Genomic DNA, 16660 nt, shown 5'->3' with positions numbered 1-16660 from the left:
GAACCTAGTTACTTTACTTGTGAATTTACTCTTTTGAACAGTGATCTGTTACTTTGAACAAAAAATAGATAGATTCATTCATTCATTCATTCATTCACAGATACAGACAGATTGATATGTTTATAGATAGATAGTCTTTATTAAAACTGAAGTTTTTGGAAGATTTATAGCTTTTCATTTAGACCCACCCACCCCATCTCTCTCTCTCTCTCTCTACCTGCTCGACGTCACTCCTCCAGTATTGTCAACCCCAGACAGACACAGTGAGCGGGTAAATACTTCCTCAAACACGCCGCACTGTTCATTCTGTTCTCAACTTACACAGCAGCAGTGAGAATAAGAGACGAATTATTAACTTCTCGGACACTGAAGTTGGTAAGTTGTGTACTTACAACTTTTCACTTTTTGTGCGTTTTGTAGGCGTTTGTAAATCCACCGCGTAGAAATGACAGACATGTATAACTTGAAACGTCCACGTTGTCCACCAACAACCAATAGATTTCGTCGCATTTTGGATGTTTGTGTTTCGGTCGCCGCGAGCATCAAACGACACATTTCCAACAAATCCATTTCTGATTTAATGGAAACAATTGTAGACACTTGGTAACGAGAGATTAGCGACGCTTTTTTTTTTTTGGACAGGAAGTCCTTTAAATGTTTGATATCGTGTGTTCTTAAACATTCAAGTTCAGGAGAGGAAAGGAAACTTGATAAACAGTTTTTTTATTCGACTTCACTTAACTTGGATACGCGGAAGCAGCAGCAGCTGTACTTTTCGACAGTGTTTCATAGAATGCGCTGCCATGAAGTACTGTAAACACATAAACATCAGAAAGACCAGACTGACAACTCTTTCCCGATCCTACTCCTCCGTACAACATTTGGATCGTTTTATTATGTGTACATTTAGTCTCGAAACCGCAAGTGTTGGCCTACTGTACGGTCTTGTTTTTCAAGTTCTTTGAGATGGAGAGAGAGAGATACAAAACAACTAGTCTTGACGACACTGTCTTGTTCGCATGACACCATTTGAAAAGTGGTAGATAAAATAAATTGCGCAGGATTCGCTTTCACCACCGTTTCAGAAGCGTCTTAATCGTGGTTTCCATAGTTACCGCTATGACTAGCGAGTCGTTTTTAGAGGCTGATGACAAAATATTCTGTCTTTCCACCTGGACCAGTCTCTTTTAACATAGTCAACTCCATTGTTTATAGCTTTAAGTCAGCTGTGCCATTTTTTTCTAAACCGTCTTTATCTATTTTTCGAAAGCTATCTGCCACCACAAAATGAGCAGTGTAGACTGTTATCTCTGTGACAATATTTACCAACCCATTCAGTATGACAACTGTTCCTAAACAATCTCTCCATCCACCCTTTAAAAACAAACAGAACATGGGGAATATCTCAAGGCCTCAATGTGTAAGACATGTGGTGGTGACAAATGCTTATTATGAGATTTTCATTCTCCCGCTCTGTTTGTTTTTATTATGTACCAAAGAACTTGCATATTTGCATGGTGTATACCCAGTATCCAGGCCGTATTTGCAAGCTGTTTAGTACTACTGTACTTTTCATGATGGTTTTTAAACCTGCAGTTAGATAATAGTTAGATAATTTGCAAATGGCATATATTGTTTTTTTCTGATTATTTCATGCTTAAAATTAGGCATACACCAAAATTGACATTTTGGCTGATAAGAAGAACTGATAATTATTTTTATTTTATAGCCATAACCAATATGATATTAAAATAGCTTTATTAATTATAATGCAAGCTAATTAATTTTGACGTGTTGTTCACATAACATAGCTGTAGGTTGCTTACGGTTGCCAAGAAATGGCGCAAATCGGTGCATTAATTTAGAATTCAACTGATGCGCACTATTTCAAACGTAGCACTTTTTGCTTAGTGCTGTTTTGAGTGTTTTGTTTTTAACTCAAGTATAGGGCTGGGACAATACATCGAATCTCGATTCGCGATATGAAGAATCTGGAGCGATTCTGATATTTTTCGATGTATCGCGATTCTCTCTCAAATCGATTCTGAGCTTAATTTCCGCCATTTTGGGGTGAAAACGAGTCGGCAGCCCATTAGTTTCTATGGCAATTTCAGCTGCTTTGTTAAAAAAAACGTACATTAAAGCTGAAATCCAACCTGAATGATGACAACACAGAATAAAATACTGTCACTAGTGATCATCAAATCCTTTTTTCAGTTTATTTTACACTCTTTGTGTTTAAGTCTTCCACTTTTTTCACAAAACCTTTGCTCTCTAGAAACCCAGTCAGTTTGGGTTAAAATTCTTTAAAAGGATTATAAACAATGAATTATTACCAACATATTAAATTAAGGACATGCATCAGAAAAAATGGGAATGTTGGACAATAAATAGGCTATATGAATATAACAGCTTGATTTTGCAGTGTTGTCTAATGTCTATTGAAGTAAAAGTGTCCAAAAGTGTGAATTATGCGATAACGGACACAGCAATGCATCATGTATTATAAGATCATTATGTTTGTAGCGTGATCCATTAAAACGTACAATATAGCCTATTTCAATTCAGACCTAGATACTATTACTATTACTCCACTAGGTCTGAAATATATTGTTTGCTGCAAACATGATGATCTTAAATTTATTAATTATTAATTTACTATTAATAAATGTATAAAGTTGCATAAAATGGAAATACTCAATAAAGTAGTCTAACTACATTACCTCAGATGGTTGAATGGTTGGATTCCACAACTGGTAAAATAAAACATATATAAGACAATACAGTATTTACTGTGGGAGCCATACAATTTACTGGTGACTTAATTTAAAAAAACTGTTCTATTGCGCTTCTGATTTGGCAGTGAAATTCGCCGATTTTGGGTGCGTAAGATGTGAAGGATTCTATGGTCCAGTTAGTATTTTCACCTCATAATGGCGGCTGCGCTACCGGAGCGCCATCTAGTGGCTGTTACCCAAAAAGTGTCGCCTCTTGGGTTCTAAGCTCTTTGGCCGAACGCATGAGCGCAGTCCAGCAGTCTTCTTCGTGAGCATTTGAGAGCGTGTGGTTTAAAACCAGCCTAGAGCGCCATCTGCTGTTAAAACTAAGCTCAGAATCGATTAGAGAGAGAAAATATCAGGATCAATCCAGATTCATTGTATCGATTGAGAATCGATGTATCGTCCCAGCCCTAATATACTAGTCTTCTCATTAATCTGATATTAATACAAAGTTCTGTCATGAAACTCTAGATGGCACAGGCTCATAAGTCCTTAACCCAGTCTGCTTGCAATTGCATTCTCAATAGGGCACAGCACCCTCCACCTTCCCCAGCTCCACCTTTATAGATGTGCACATTCCGTACTTACTCTGTCACTGATATATCGTGCATCCACAACCACAGACTTAATCATTTTTAATCTTTCATTTTAAAGCACACCTGCAAAAGCCACCGTATTGTGCCTTTTTTTTTATTTTTTTTTTTTTATGTTCTTTCCTCTTTCACACATACTCACTGGGTGCTTTGTTCTTGACATTAACCAGGGATTCCAGTAGTTTGTTTCTTGTGCTTTTCTTGTTTAAAGGTTGCTTATGTGTCATAAGTCTCTACTGTACATCCACAACCTGTATAGTGAACCAAATCAACACATTGTGCTCAGCCGGAAGGCACATGTTAGTAAAGGTCTTAATCAACAACATGCACCTCCTCTGAATTATTTATTTGGCAAACTGCAGGAGGGAAGAAAGTAGCGATGATGGTGCGCCGTCACCCCATCTGCCAACATCTATGTTGTCTTTGTAAAACGCACAGCTCTTTTACAAGCAAACACCATTAGTAGTGTTCAAATCTATCATCGGCTTTGTTTTGACTTGTTTTTCCATCATAGTGCCTCTGGCAAACACAAATACAACACAGTTGTTTTGTAAAATGCCTCTAAGTACAACACCTGAAAGTGGTGTTTGCATTCTGTACATTTTGCATGTTATTACTCATTTTGTCTTGTTGTGTCGCTTTTGAATGCACAACGACAAAAGGTCTGTTTTGTACTTTTATGGTAGCGAGAGCACAGGCCGTTCTCTGTTGGTCTTGGATTAATGAAGCTTTTGTGAAGTGTGCGCAAGGCAGAAATGGACACCACTCTTATTGCACAGACAGACAGAGGCAAGCTCAGCTTCACCTTTAGGTCGACATACCAACACAGACACACATATAGATGTGTGCGTGCCCAAAATTCTTGTTCAAAACACTGCACTGAGCTGTTTGGCAAGTTTGAGCCCTAATGTCAAACACACACATTTGATAGCAAGCCCACAGTCACACAGTAAGCCCTGTTTCAAAGAGGAATTGGCTTTTCCACACTAACCTTGCCTAACTATTGTGTGTGTGTTATAGGCGAAAGCGAGAGAAAGACAGAGGCATAGGGTCTCTTGTTTCTTAGCCTAAGGGAAGAGAGGGGGTGAGAAATCAATGCTACACTAAAACAAATGTCACATGGCACTCTGCACTCATCTGACCTTGAAGTCACTGATCTCTCGCTCTCCATGTTTCCTTCCCGCACTCTGTAACTCTCTCTCTGCACACAAACGCTTCCTTGATGCATGTTATTTTAACCCGATAACCTTGTGACATGCATGTAAAAAAGAAATGGTTTGGCTTGGTGTTATGTAACACTCACAATGACATTTTTGTTCTTGCATCCACCGATTGGTAACTGATTAAACTCACCTGCAGACATTTACATGTAATTCTAGATCTTGCCCGCAAAAACAGGGAATGCACATTTGTATTTGTTAAAAAGACCAGATTATCAAGTTTTAACATGACAAATGTGTTCTTGTTCATGTTTGTGTCGCAAATTTTGACTTTAAATTAAACATGAAATGAAATTGAACACTATTTGGCTTTACTTTTCATGATCTAATAACGATCAAATGGATAAGATAAAGTGATGTCTTTTTACTTGCTGAATCTTGTTTCACTTGAAAATACACTACCGTTCAAAAGTTTAGGATCAGAAAGATTATTTTTATTCAGCAAGGGCACATTAAATTAGGCAAAAGTGACAGTAAATACATTTAAATTATGATTTGTTTCAAATAAATTATTTTCCTTTAAACTGTTTATTCAAATAAAATATTTTAAAATATATATTTAAAGATATAAAAAAATGAACCATTTACAACATTGATAATACGAAGTGTTTCTTAAACAAATGAGCTTATTAGAATGATTTCTGAAGGATCATGTGACAATGAAGACTGGAGTAAAGGCTGCTGAAATTTCAGCTTTGCATCACAGGAATAAATTACATTTTAAAATATAGTGAAATAGAAAACAGTTATTTAAAATTAAATAATATTTCACAATATTGCTGTTTTACTGTATTTTTGATAACCAAAACTTTTAAACAGTAGTGTCTTTAACATTAAAATGGGTATAATGTCAACATGAAATCAAATTAGGACAATTTACTAATGCAAGTTCCTGGTCTTAAAATGTTAATTCACCCAAAAATTAAAATATTATTTATTACTCACCCTCATGTCGTTCCACAACCGTAAGACCTTCGTTCATCTTCGGTACACAAATTAAGATATTTTTGATGAAATCCGAGAGGTTTTTTATCTCCCATTTTTGTGCACAAAAAGTACTCCTGTCGCATCATAACATTAAGGTTGAGCCACTGTAGTCACGTTGACTATTTTAGCGATGTCTTTACTTCTGCTCTTGACCTTAAATGTGGTAATTTTGTTGCTTTGTATGGGAGATGAAAAAAAAAAAAAACCTCTCGGATTTCATCAAAAATATCTTAATTTGTGTTCCGAAGATGAGCGAAGGTCTTACGGGTGTAGAACGATTAACTACTGACAGAAATTTCATTTTTGGGTGAACTAACCCTTCAAAAGAAAAAAAAAATATATATTAAATATAACAAAATATATCTTAATAATCTTGTTATTAACTAAATGTAACAACCTGGTTCTCAAACTCTTTTCTTTTTTGCTAACATCACCAAGCTGTTTTATTTTTCAGCCTTTTTCTTCATATAAGGACCACTTTTTATGATCCAAATAATTTGCTTGTATTTCCAGTTTCACATTAATGTGCCATATTCCGGAAGTAAACGGATTGCTAACGTCGTATTATTTATTAACCACAAACAGAGGATTTTGCATTTCTTAACTGTATTGTGAGGGGGAATTTGGGAGCCTGGTAGATTATTTTTGCTGTACATTAGCAAAGTACAAACAGCAGCATGATGCCTTGAACTCTATGAACTCAGCTGTTTGCATGTAATTCCATGCATACATATATATTCACAAGTGTGATTATAGAAATATGCAACCGCACCATCTGGACTAACCTGTTGTCCTGGTGTTCTCTGAATCATGACTGTCCTCTTTATAAACTTTAAGGTTCTCTTCACCACATTTTTCTAAACTTGGACGTGCAGCACATTTCATTCCCCATACTTTCATTCCACACCAGACTCTTTCTGACTAACCTGTTTGAATTGTTCTGTAAAGTGACAGTCTACCCTTTTTCATGCTTATTATGCAGACAAATATAATACCATGAAATATTCCATAGTCATGAAAGATCTTGCAGTGCAAAGCATTTTATAATTTTACAACAGTGTCTTTTATATGGTAAAACAGCTGTGTTATCTATCATAAATGCACACGGCATTCCCTAGACTAAAATATATAGATGTTAGTCAAAATAGCTCACTTTCTTCAGTAAGAAAACAATTTAAGTCAAAGTGTGTTTTTTAAAGTCATTCTTATCACCTGAAGTTATTATATCTTATCTGATGATGCAAGATGTAAGATATATCTTACTTCAATGCTACTTTAATGCTTCAGATTTAAGTTTCACTTTCTGTGTTGTAGGTGAAAAGTTTTTTTTTTCAACGTTAAATTACATGTTTACTGGTTCAAGGGCGAGACCTGTCACTCACATGACAATCAATTCACAATGGACAAAATCAAGTCCCTACATTTTTTCTTGTTTGAGAAGCCATTTCAGATAAATACATCACAATTTGGAAGAAAAGCAACTTTAAGTATCTATTCATAAGTTTCAGCCTGTTTTCCATTTGATCTAGTGAGATCATCTGAAATATATATATGTATGTTTCCAGCCTTGGAGACTGTAGGAGGTTAAAAAAAAAAAAAAGGTGAGCAGAGCAGCTGTCTGAGGCAGGATAGAGAACAGAGAGAGTCTCTTATACAGGGCCGGCACTACACACTGTAATTCTCACCAATTACTTCTACGCAAACACCCGCACAGATCCCCAGAACAAATGCAGCCTGTGTGAGCTGAGACTAATATCTCACAGAAAGAAAAACTGAATATGTCCAATAGATAAAACTTGGGAAAAGTCGAGCACAATAGAGGAAGAAGATTTAGAGAATTAATGTTTTCAATCTATATGGAGATTTAAGCGAATGTGAAATCCGTGAATAAGCTTCCAGCATCCCAAATGAAAGCCAAATATGTTTACCTTTATCTCACTCCATGAATATATAAACATGTTAAGTTGTAAAAGTCTGTAATGATGATAAACTTTTATTAATCCCCTAGGGGAAATTTACATGTCACAGCAGCACAACAGTAAATAAATAGATAGAAAACATAAACAACATTCACAACAACGGCAATACATGTGTGAGTGCGAGAGAATTAAAAATATGTGGTGGGCGTATAGTGGGCAGAATAATACAAGAGCGAAAGGTTTAATGTGTAACTTAAATGTTTAATGCATTAACATTTCCTGAACATGCCAGTGTTGCTCTGGCTGGCTGGTCTGGCTGCTCAAACAAACAAAACAATCCTGCATCTTTCATTTGTTTTGCTGTAAACATGAGTCCAGGTTTGATACAAGTGCCCAAAAATTACTTTTTACATATTTTACGTATTACTAGTGGTTCAACAGATCACAAAATTCACGGTTTGGATCATATCGCGGTTATTAAGTCACGGATCTGATCGTTTTTCTGATCAGCACAAAAAAAAAAAAAAAAAATTGGGGGGTGGGGGGTAACTGCATTTATTACTTAGCCCACTTTAACTACTCCGATATGACAGCAGAAACTACTAGCCTAACTAATACATTATTAAAGGCAAGTGAACAGACCGTAAAAAGAACAAATACTGTACACCAATTACAAGCATAGATAAATACAACATAAAGTTACAAATAAAGTATAAGGTCTAACTGTAGTATTAATTTTTGTGTACAGAAATGTAGTAATTAAATGTAAAATGACACTGTTCACAGTATAAATTTAATATAGATTAATCTTTGTTAAAGCTGTGTTTTGTTGTTTGATTTACATGACAAACAGCAGGTATTTATAGGTTGCTGTCACTTTAAGAGTAAGACCCCATGCACGCACACATCCGATAGATACACATCCGAATTCTCACCTCGATCAATTAAGACAATAACCAAATGTGTTTACGAGAATACTTACCGAGAGGGGTATTTTGACTGACATAATGCGTGTATGCAAGTGCATTGAGGACGCAAAAGAGAAATCAATTTGGAATTCGCGAGCTATCTGAAACGCGCCTCTCTCTCTCTCTGTGTGTGTGCGCGCGCGAGCCTTGTATGTATGTGCGTCTGTGCGCACCGATAACAGCGTGGCGTGCGATACCGAAATCCTCTTTTAGCGCTGGAATGGTTTTATATCTATTTAATGTGTGAATTAGCAAGACAAAACACGTGCAAATGATAACCTTTCACTCTATTGCGGTTAAACTTGCAATTGATCCGCGAATCACATGCGTGCCGAACCGTGGGATTGGTCCGTGCGGATCACGGATCAACAACGATCCGTTTAACCACTACGTATTACTCTATAGTATAATGTACTATAGAATTGAAACATTTTTGGGGGAAATCAGCTTATCTTACTTATATAGGCCTAGTTATTTTGCACATTAAAGGATTAGTTCACTTCAGAATTAAAATTTCATAATTTACTCACCCCCATGTCATCCAAGATGTTCATGTCTTTCTTCAGTTGAAAAGAAATTAAGGTTTTTGAGGAAAACATTCCAGGATTTTTCTCCATATAGTGGACTTCAACAGCTACCAACGGGTTGAAGGTCCAAATTGCAGTTTCAGTGCAGCTTCAAAGGGCTCTACATGATCCCAGATGAGGAATAAGGGTCTTATCTAGCAAAACAATCTGTCATTTTCTAAAAAAAATTAATATGATATACTTTTTAACCACAAATGCTCATCTTGCACTGCTCTGCGATGTGCTACGTATTACATAATCATGTTGGAAAGGTCACGCGTTACGTAGGCGGAAGTACCGAGTAAGTGTTTACAAAGCGAATGTGCAAAGACTAAGTCAAACGGCCTTTACAAAAAAAGGTAAAACAACAATGTTGGATGATTTTGAAGTTGGAGGAGAAAATGAGATGGAGTTTTTTGCCGCGGTACTTCCACCTATGTCATGCGTGACCTTTCCAACGAGATTACCTAATGCGTGGTGCGTCACAGAGCAGTGCAAGATGAGCATTTGTGGTTAAAAAGTACCATATATAATTTTTATTTTCTTAGAAAATGGCCAATCGTTTCACTAGACAAGACCCTTATTCCTCAGCTGGGATCGTGTAGAGCCCTTTAAAGCTGCATTGAAACTGCAATTTGGACCTTCAACCTGTTGAACCCTGTTGAAGCCCACTATATGGAGAAAAATCCTGGAATGTTTTCCTCAAAAACCTTAATTTCTTTTCGACTGAAGAAAGAAAGACATAAACATCTTGGATGACATGGGGGTGAGTAAATTATAATGAAATTTTAATTCTGGAGTGATCTAATCCTTTAAATTGAATAAAAGAAAGTATTTAACATGGAAAAAATAGCTATGCTTACATCCAAATTTGCAAATGTAACTTATGTGCAAAATCGGAATATTGCCTAAAACATTTGCACCGTTTCCATCTCGTGTTCTAGAGAACAAAATTGTCACTCCCTGGGAAATTCCCTAAGAATATCTGTAATAAATATGGATGGATTTTTTTTTCCTACATCATAAATGACATCTCAGAGCGCGCAGACGAAAGGCAATAAACATCGTCATGTTATCTTTCGAATGCCTGGTATTTGGGAATGCAATCATGTGAGCCGCTTCTAGCAGGGAATTAAACCAAATTATTTTGATGACAGACTTTGGCTCAGGCATTTGGCTCAAAACAACATTTGAGATGCTATGCGATGTGATTGGTTTGCTAGTTAGTCCAGTTATGCAATTACATCCACTGTTGAGGCAAAATCTTGAGTTTTTTTTTTGGAGGTGGATTGAAACATAGCTACTGACACACTTCACATATACTTCATATGGAGCCCCGCACTTGCCATATAGATACAGTATATAGATGTTGTGGCAGTGACTTTACTGAGTAAGTGTATCATTAGCTGCTTTGGCCTTCATTTTTGTGTGTTCTTAAAGATGAAGTGTTGCCTATTAATGAGGATCTGTCTGTTCCTCATCCTTCTACCTTCACCGCATGCATTTGTTCAATCTGATCATAACACTTTACTCAGTTCATTTAACATGGAAGCTGGTGGTTTCACTAGTTTTAGCATAAGATTTAAAAGTAGTGCTATGCACACATTATGGCATGTCTACTTACGCATACCAGAGGGATGTGTGTTAATTAAGCAGCAACCGGTCTGCGTGTGAGGGAGGTGACCTCTCTTGACAGATTAATATACCGCTGAGGGAACCAGGCTACTGAAAAGACACACACACACACTGTCTGTTGAGACACTTGCACACTTAGTCATTTCATATTAATATTGATGACGTAAAACCTTGTCAAAATGACGTGTTTTCTGTACACTCAAATCATGGTTTGTAGACAAGTTGCAATGGTGAATAGACTACATTAGTAAGGCTGTCAGTCAAGTATATGAATGGTGTATGAGTCTGGATTTTTAGCAAGCATATTAAACTTCCAGTATGCCACTCAATGCTTTCTTTCTTCCATCCCCCCTTTCTACTTTTTCCTCATTTTCTCTCCATCCCCTCCCTTGCTGCATGGGCTCATTTTTTCCACTCTCTCCAGGGAAACATTTTTTTTCTGTAGTCATATGCCTTTGAGTGTAAGAGGTTTATGTTTGACTGAGTAAGTGCTTTATTAGCTGATATTAATGCATTTTTTGTCATAATGTGCGTTTGAGTGTGCGTGTGGTCCCAGATTATTTTTTGATCTTTCACACTCTCTCTATTATAGTTGTACATGTTTGAGTATATAACACATCATCACCATGCAGAATAGAGGCGATAAAAACAAATATTGCCAGATTTTTTCCCCCTCTATACATGAGAGTTTGTGTGGGATCTTTTACAGCTGGTTCCAATTAACTCAATTTACCATTTTATGATGATATAATTCATGTATTATATAATTTGTGGAGCAAGGCTCTGTCACAACCTTCAGCAATGATCTAAATCTACTCTGTATCATTATTTAATACTGTGTGTGACACAGATTAGTCCAATAACATCAATTTTTAGGACAATTTTAGGGCATGCAATTTCTAAGCTTTGGGACACCAAGTGTTTCAGAGCATTATATCATAATATAACACATCTATAAAAAGGTCTTCACAATGAAACATTCTTTATTTTGGGTTGGGACATGAATATTTTATGTTTTGAAACATACATACATTACTTCTGTCATTTTGTAGTGTTGCATACACAGACTTAAGTTTCTGGTTGCTCTCCCTGCAGATGTAACAAGTCACTCATCTGAATGGTTTCAACACTTACAAGTGGTTTCAACGCCTAAAAGTGTGTCAGATCAGCAAATCAACCATCAAGCAACATCTCGATTAGTCTCTCAGTACACCATCATGGGTGGTGTTACAAATGGTTCCACTTCACTTGCTCTACATTTACTTTTAGCGATTATGAGACATAGCTATCCAGACACCGAAAGCTGCTCTATCGGTGTTTTAAGCTGTAGTGTTTTGGTTTTGTTTTTTGTTTTTTTTGGACTTAAAGGGTTAGTTCACCCAAAAATGAAAATTATGTCATTAATTACTCACTCTCATGTCGTTCCACACCCGTAAGACCTTCGTTCATCTTCAGAACACAAATTAAGATATTTTTGATAAAATCCGATGGCTCAGTGAGGCCTCCATTGCCAGCAAGACAATTAACACTTTCAATGCCCAGAAAGCTACTAAAGACATATTTAAAACAGTTCATGTGACTACAGTGGTTCAACCTTAATGTTATGAAGTGACGATAATCCTTTTTGTGTGCCAAAAAACAAAATAACGACTTTATTCAACAATATCTAGTGATGGGCGATTTCAAAACACTGCTTCGTGAAGCTTTGAAGCTTTACAAATCTTTTGTTTTGAATCAGTGGTTCGGAGTGTGTATCAAACTGCCAATCAGATTTTATGAAAAATATCTTAATTTGTGTTCTGAAGATGAACGAAGGTCTTACAGGTGTGGAACGACATGAGGGTGAGGAATTAATGACAGAATTTTAATTTTTGGGTGAATTAACCCTTTAATATGCAGTAACAGTATAAGTAAGCCATTTGTAGATTGATACAAACTGAAAACTGTAAACAATGTGGCTCTGTGGTGCTTTCAAAACATTGATCTGTTTGTTTGAGTATTGCCCAACAACAGCAACACTGATTCAACCAATGATTTGAGTTAAGGGTGGAGCTATCTGTTTGTCTGACCAATGACAGATGAGTGGAATGTTCAGGAAACCTGTTTGATAACAAATATAATTTTTGCAAGTCAATTTTGATTGTTAGTGCTGCAGACATTACATAGAAAACTATTTAAATAAGTACAATATTAAGTGAATATTGTGACAGATTACTATATACAAACTGCACTTCTGCAATTTCTGTTTTTCATTCACTTTATTTTCCGTTCCTTGTGCAGTGTTTATTTAAGTCCATAATCCCTGTGATTAATTTGTGAAACCAAGTAAAGGCCAATTGTGTTCCAGAATCCTGGCAAAGCTCTGTGAGCCATTGTGTGTGCAGTAATACCAGCAGGAATCTGGTCCTACCAGAGTGCCCAGGATTGGAAAATGATGTAGTTTGGTGGCTATGAAAAATAACAAATTATTTAGGTTCTGCTCTACCATTGTGCTTATTAGGAAAACAAAACTGGCTGGTCAGCCGCAGTGAGTGTGATGCAAGCAGAAGCATCGGAAAAGAGTAGGTTTCACACAGTTTTGCAATAGGAAGTTGAAGCAATAATGCTGAAACTTTAGTAAATTTTAAGGGATTTATAAACAGTTTTTTTCAACTGCTTACACGCATTTTCAAAACTTTGCCTTATTTTTTTCTTTTTCTTTTTAAAAAAAAAAAAAAACTACACACAAATCCAAGAATTGCACACAAAAAATGCAAAATGCCTCACATCTCTTGCAAAATGAAGCACTGCATTCAAAATATCACAAACACATCTCAAAAGCAAACATTTGTCTTACGTTGCAAACACCTTTGCCATAATATTCTATTTTTGGATATATCAGATACACACAGTTATTCAAAACCCAAAGCTCTTCTTTCATGAGCTCCTATGTACATTTCTGTACAAGATTGAAAGTAACTGGCAGAGAGATGTTGAAAAATTCATGGTAAACACGAAAGCAAGATTGAAACCAAACTATTTATTTTTGTACTATGAGCATTTGTGGTTGTGAATACAGTATTACGCAGTACGAGAGAAAAGAAATACATCAACCATGTGTAGCTGGACAGAAACAATGGTTGTGTTTGTAAAAGGAAATCAAGATACTTCCTGTTAGATTTTTGTGTTACATAGAGAATTGTGTGTTGTGTTTTGCAAGAAGTGTTTTATGAAATTGAAAACGGGAGTCGAAGGCTGAGAATTTGTGTATGATATTGCAGATTTGGTGTGTGGTTCTGGTGTTTGTAAGGATTTTGTGTGTAAACAGTTGAAAAAAACTGTAAAGCTGACAAGGAAAATATACTACTGTAATTTTTTTTTTTTTTAAAGAAATCAATACTTTTATTCAGCAAGGCTGCGTTAAATTGATCACAAGTGACAGTAAAGACATTTAAAATGTTACAAAAGATTGTTATGCCAAATAAATGCTGTACTTTTGAATTTTCTTTTGAATCCTGAAAACATGTATCATGGTTTACACAAAACATTAAGCAGTACAGCTGTTTTCAACATTGATGATAATAAAAAAATGTTTTTTTTTTTTTTTTTTTTTGAGTATCATATTAGAATGATTTCTGAAGGATCATGTGACACTGAAGACTGGAGTAATGGTGCTAAAAATTCAGCTTTGTCATCACTAATAAATTACATTTTAAAATATATTAAAATAGAAAAAAGCTATTTTGATTGTAATAATATTTCACAATATTACTGTTTTTACTGTACTTTGGATCAAATAAATGCAGCCTTGGTGAGCATAAGACACTTCTTTCAAAAACATTAATAAGTCTTATCGACCCCAAACCTTTTAACGGTGGTATACTGTACATAAAACAGTTTTTTGCCAGAGTGGCCAGCAAACTCCAGCAAACACTGATCTTTATCAATTTTCTTTCTTTTGTATGTAGGCCCAGTGATCTCTCAACATGGCTCCGTTCCTGCGGATTGCCTTTAATGAATTTAACCTGGGAGACCTTCCTCCTATGACAGAGGAACCATTCTGTGCCATCAAAATGAAGGAATCGCTCAGCACAGGTCAGTGAGGCTATCAAACAGGGCATAATGTTTTCTGCAAGTTAAAATTCACATTATGGGATTGTCTTCTCAGCTTCTCAAGATATACAGTATGCAGTGCTGCCTTAGAATTTGGCTAAAATGTAGAATCTTAAAAGGCATCATGATTTCATTAGCATTTCTTCCTCTCTTTGTCCACCCAGAGCGAGGGAAGACGCTGGTCCAGAGGAAGCCCACCATGTACCCTGCGTGGAAATCCCCATTTGACGCACACATCTATGAGGGCCGAGTCATACAGGTGGTCCTGATGAAGACCGCAGAGGAGGCTCTGTCGGAGGCCACGGTCGGGGTCTCTGTCATTGCCGAGCGCTGCAAAAAAGGCAATGGTCGTGCAGAGTTCTGGGTGGACCTGCAGCCCTCTGGGAAGGTGATGATGTCTGTCCAGTTCTTTGTCGAGGATACAGACCTAGGTGGGTACATGTAAAGGTATACAATGTTCAAAAGTTTTTAAAAGATGTCTATTAAAGGGTTAGTTCACCCAAAAATGAAAATTCGTTCATTAATTACTCACCCTCGTGTCATTCCACATCCGTAAGACCTTCGTTAAACTTCAGGACACAAATTAAGGTCTTTTTGATGAAGTCTGAGAGGTTTCTGTCCCTTCATAGAGATCCAAAGCAATTACTACTCCAAGGTCCAGAAAGGTAAGAAAAACATCAATAAAGGCATAAACATCAATTTTATGAAGTGTGCTTTGTTTATAGCAAAAAAAAACAAAAACATAATTTACCACTTTATTTACAAAATAATATTATTCAAAGCGTGTTCACGGCACAGTGTCAGCTCTCACGTGAACACAAAACGCATGCGTCGTGATGCTCTCGTGAATGCGCATTGCAGATTATGTTATATATATTATGTTTTTGGTAACACTTTACAATAAGTTTCATTAGTTAAACATTAGTTAATGTATTAACTAACATGAACTACTATATTAACTAACATTTGTTACTATATTTACTAATCTTCGTTAATGTTAGTTAATGAAAATACAGTTGTTCATTGTTTGTTCATTTTAGTTCACAGTGCATTACCTAATGTTAACAAGATTTTAATAATGTATTAGTAAATGTTGAAAATAACATTAACAAAGATTATTAAATAATGTATAAGTGCAGTTCATTATTAGTTCATGTTAGCTAATGTAGTTAACTGATGTTAAATAATGAACCTTTTAGTTACCATGTTTTTTTGCGTAAACAAAGCACTCGCATCTCTTCATAAAATTGAGTTTAAGCCACTGGAGTCACATGGAGTACTTTATTGATGTCTTTCCTACCTTTCTGGACCTTGGAGTGGTAGTTGCGTTGATTTCTATGGAGGGACAGAAACCTCAGACTTCATCAAAAATATCTTAATTTGTGTTCTGAAGATGAACGAAGGTCTTACGTGTGTGGAATGACATGAGGGTGAGTAATTAATGACAGAATTTTCATTTTTGGGTGAACTAACCTTTAAGGCCCATTCAAACCAAACCCGATACTATAAAGAGAACTATATTAGTGTCCACACCAGCGTACTATATTGTACTGTTTATTCTAAGCGCATGTTTGTCTGTCACTTTAAATGCTCAAGCTCGTTACAGCAGGATTGATTCTGATTGGCTGTCAATTTTTTTATCGTTCATCAGCCGGATAAAATCTTTCTGAAAGTGATTCCAATGTTATCGTTTCTCTGTGCCGTTACCGTTATAGCTGTGGTGTGAACTCTGATATTCTTTAATATTGATAATGATTTTTAGAACTATATCTTTATCGTTATCGTCTTGGTGTGAACAGGCCTTTATGCTTACAAACGCTGCATGTATTTGATCAATAATACAGTAAAAACAGTAATCTTGTCGAATACTATTACAATTTTAAACTGTTTTCAGTCTTCA

The 16660-nt window shown here is 36.1% G+C and overlaps 1 protein-coding gene across 1 annotated transcript in view; it reads left to right on the top strand.

Moving 5' to 3' along the window:
* Window positions 1-222: 222 nt before the first annotated feature.
* Window positions 223-16660, top strand: part of prkcdb (protein kinase C, delta b) — a 28383-nt gene continuing 11945 nt past the window's right edge. The window contains exons 1-3 of the mRNA XM_051911637.1: window positions 223-375; window positions 14616-14742; window positions 14925-15191. Of these exons, the coding sequence (XP_051767597.1) occupies window positions 14634-14742; window positions 14925-15191 (376 nt within the window). The 5' untranslated portion in view covers window positions 223-375; window positions 14616-14633. The remainder of the gene's footprint in view (window positions 376-14615; window positions 14743-14924; window positions 15192-16660) is intronic.

Source organism: Ctenopharyngodon idella, chromosome 11 (assembly GCF_019924925.1).
Source record: "Ctenopharyngodon idella isolate HZGC_01 chromosome 11, HZGC01, whole genome shotgun sequence".
Classification (NCBI taxonomy): domain Eukaryota; kingdom Metazoa; phylum Chordata; class Actinopteri; order Cypriniformes; family Xenocyprididae; genus Ctenopharyngodon; species Ctenopharyngodon idella.
Note: the sequence above shows the minus strand (reverse complement) of the source record. Positions and strands in the feature narration are given on the sequence as shown.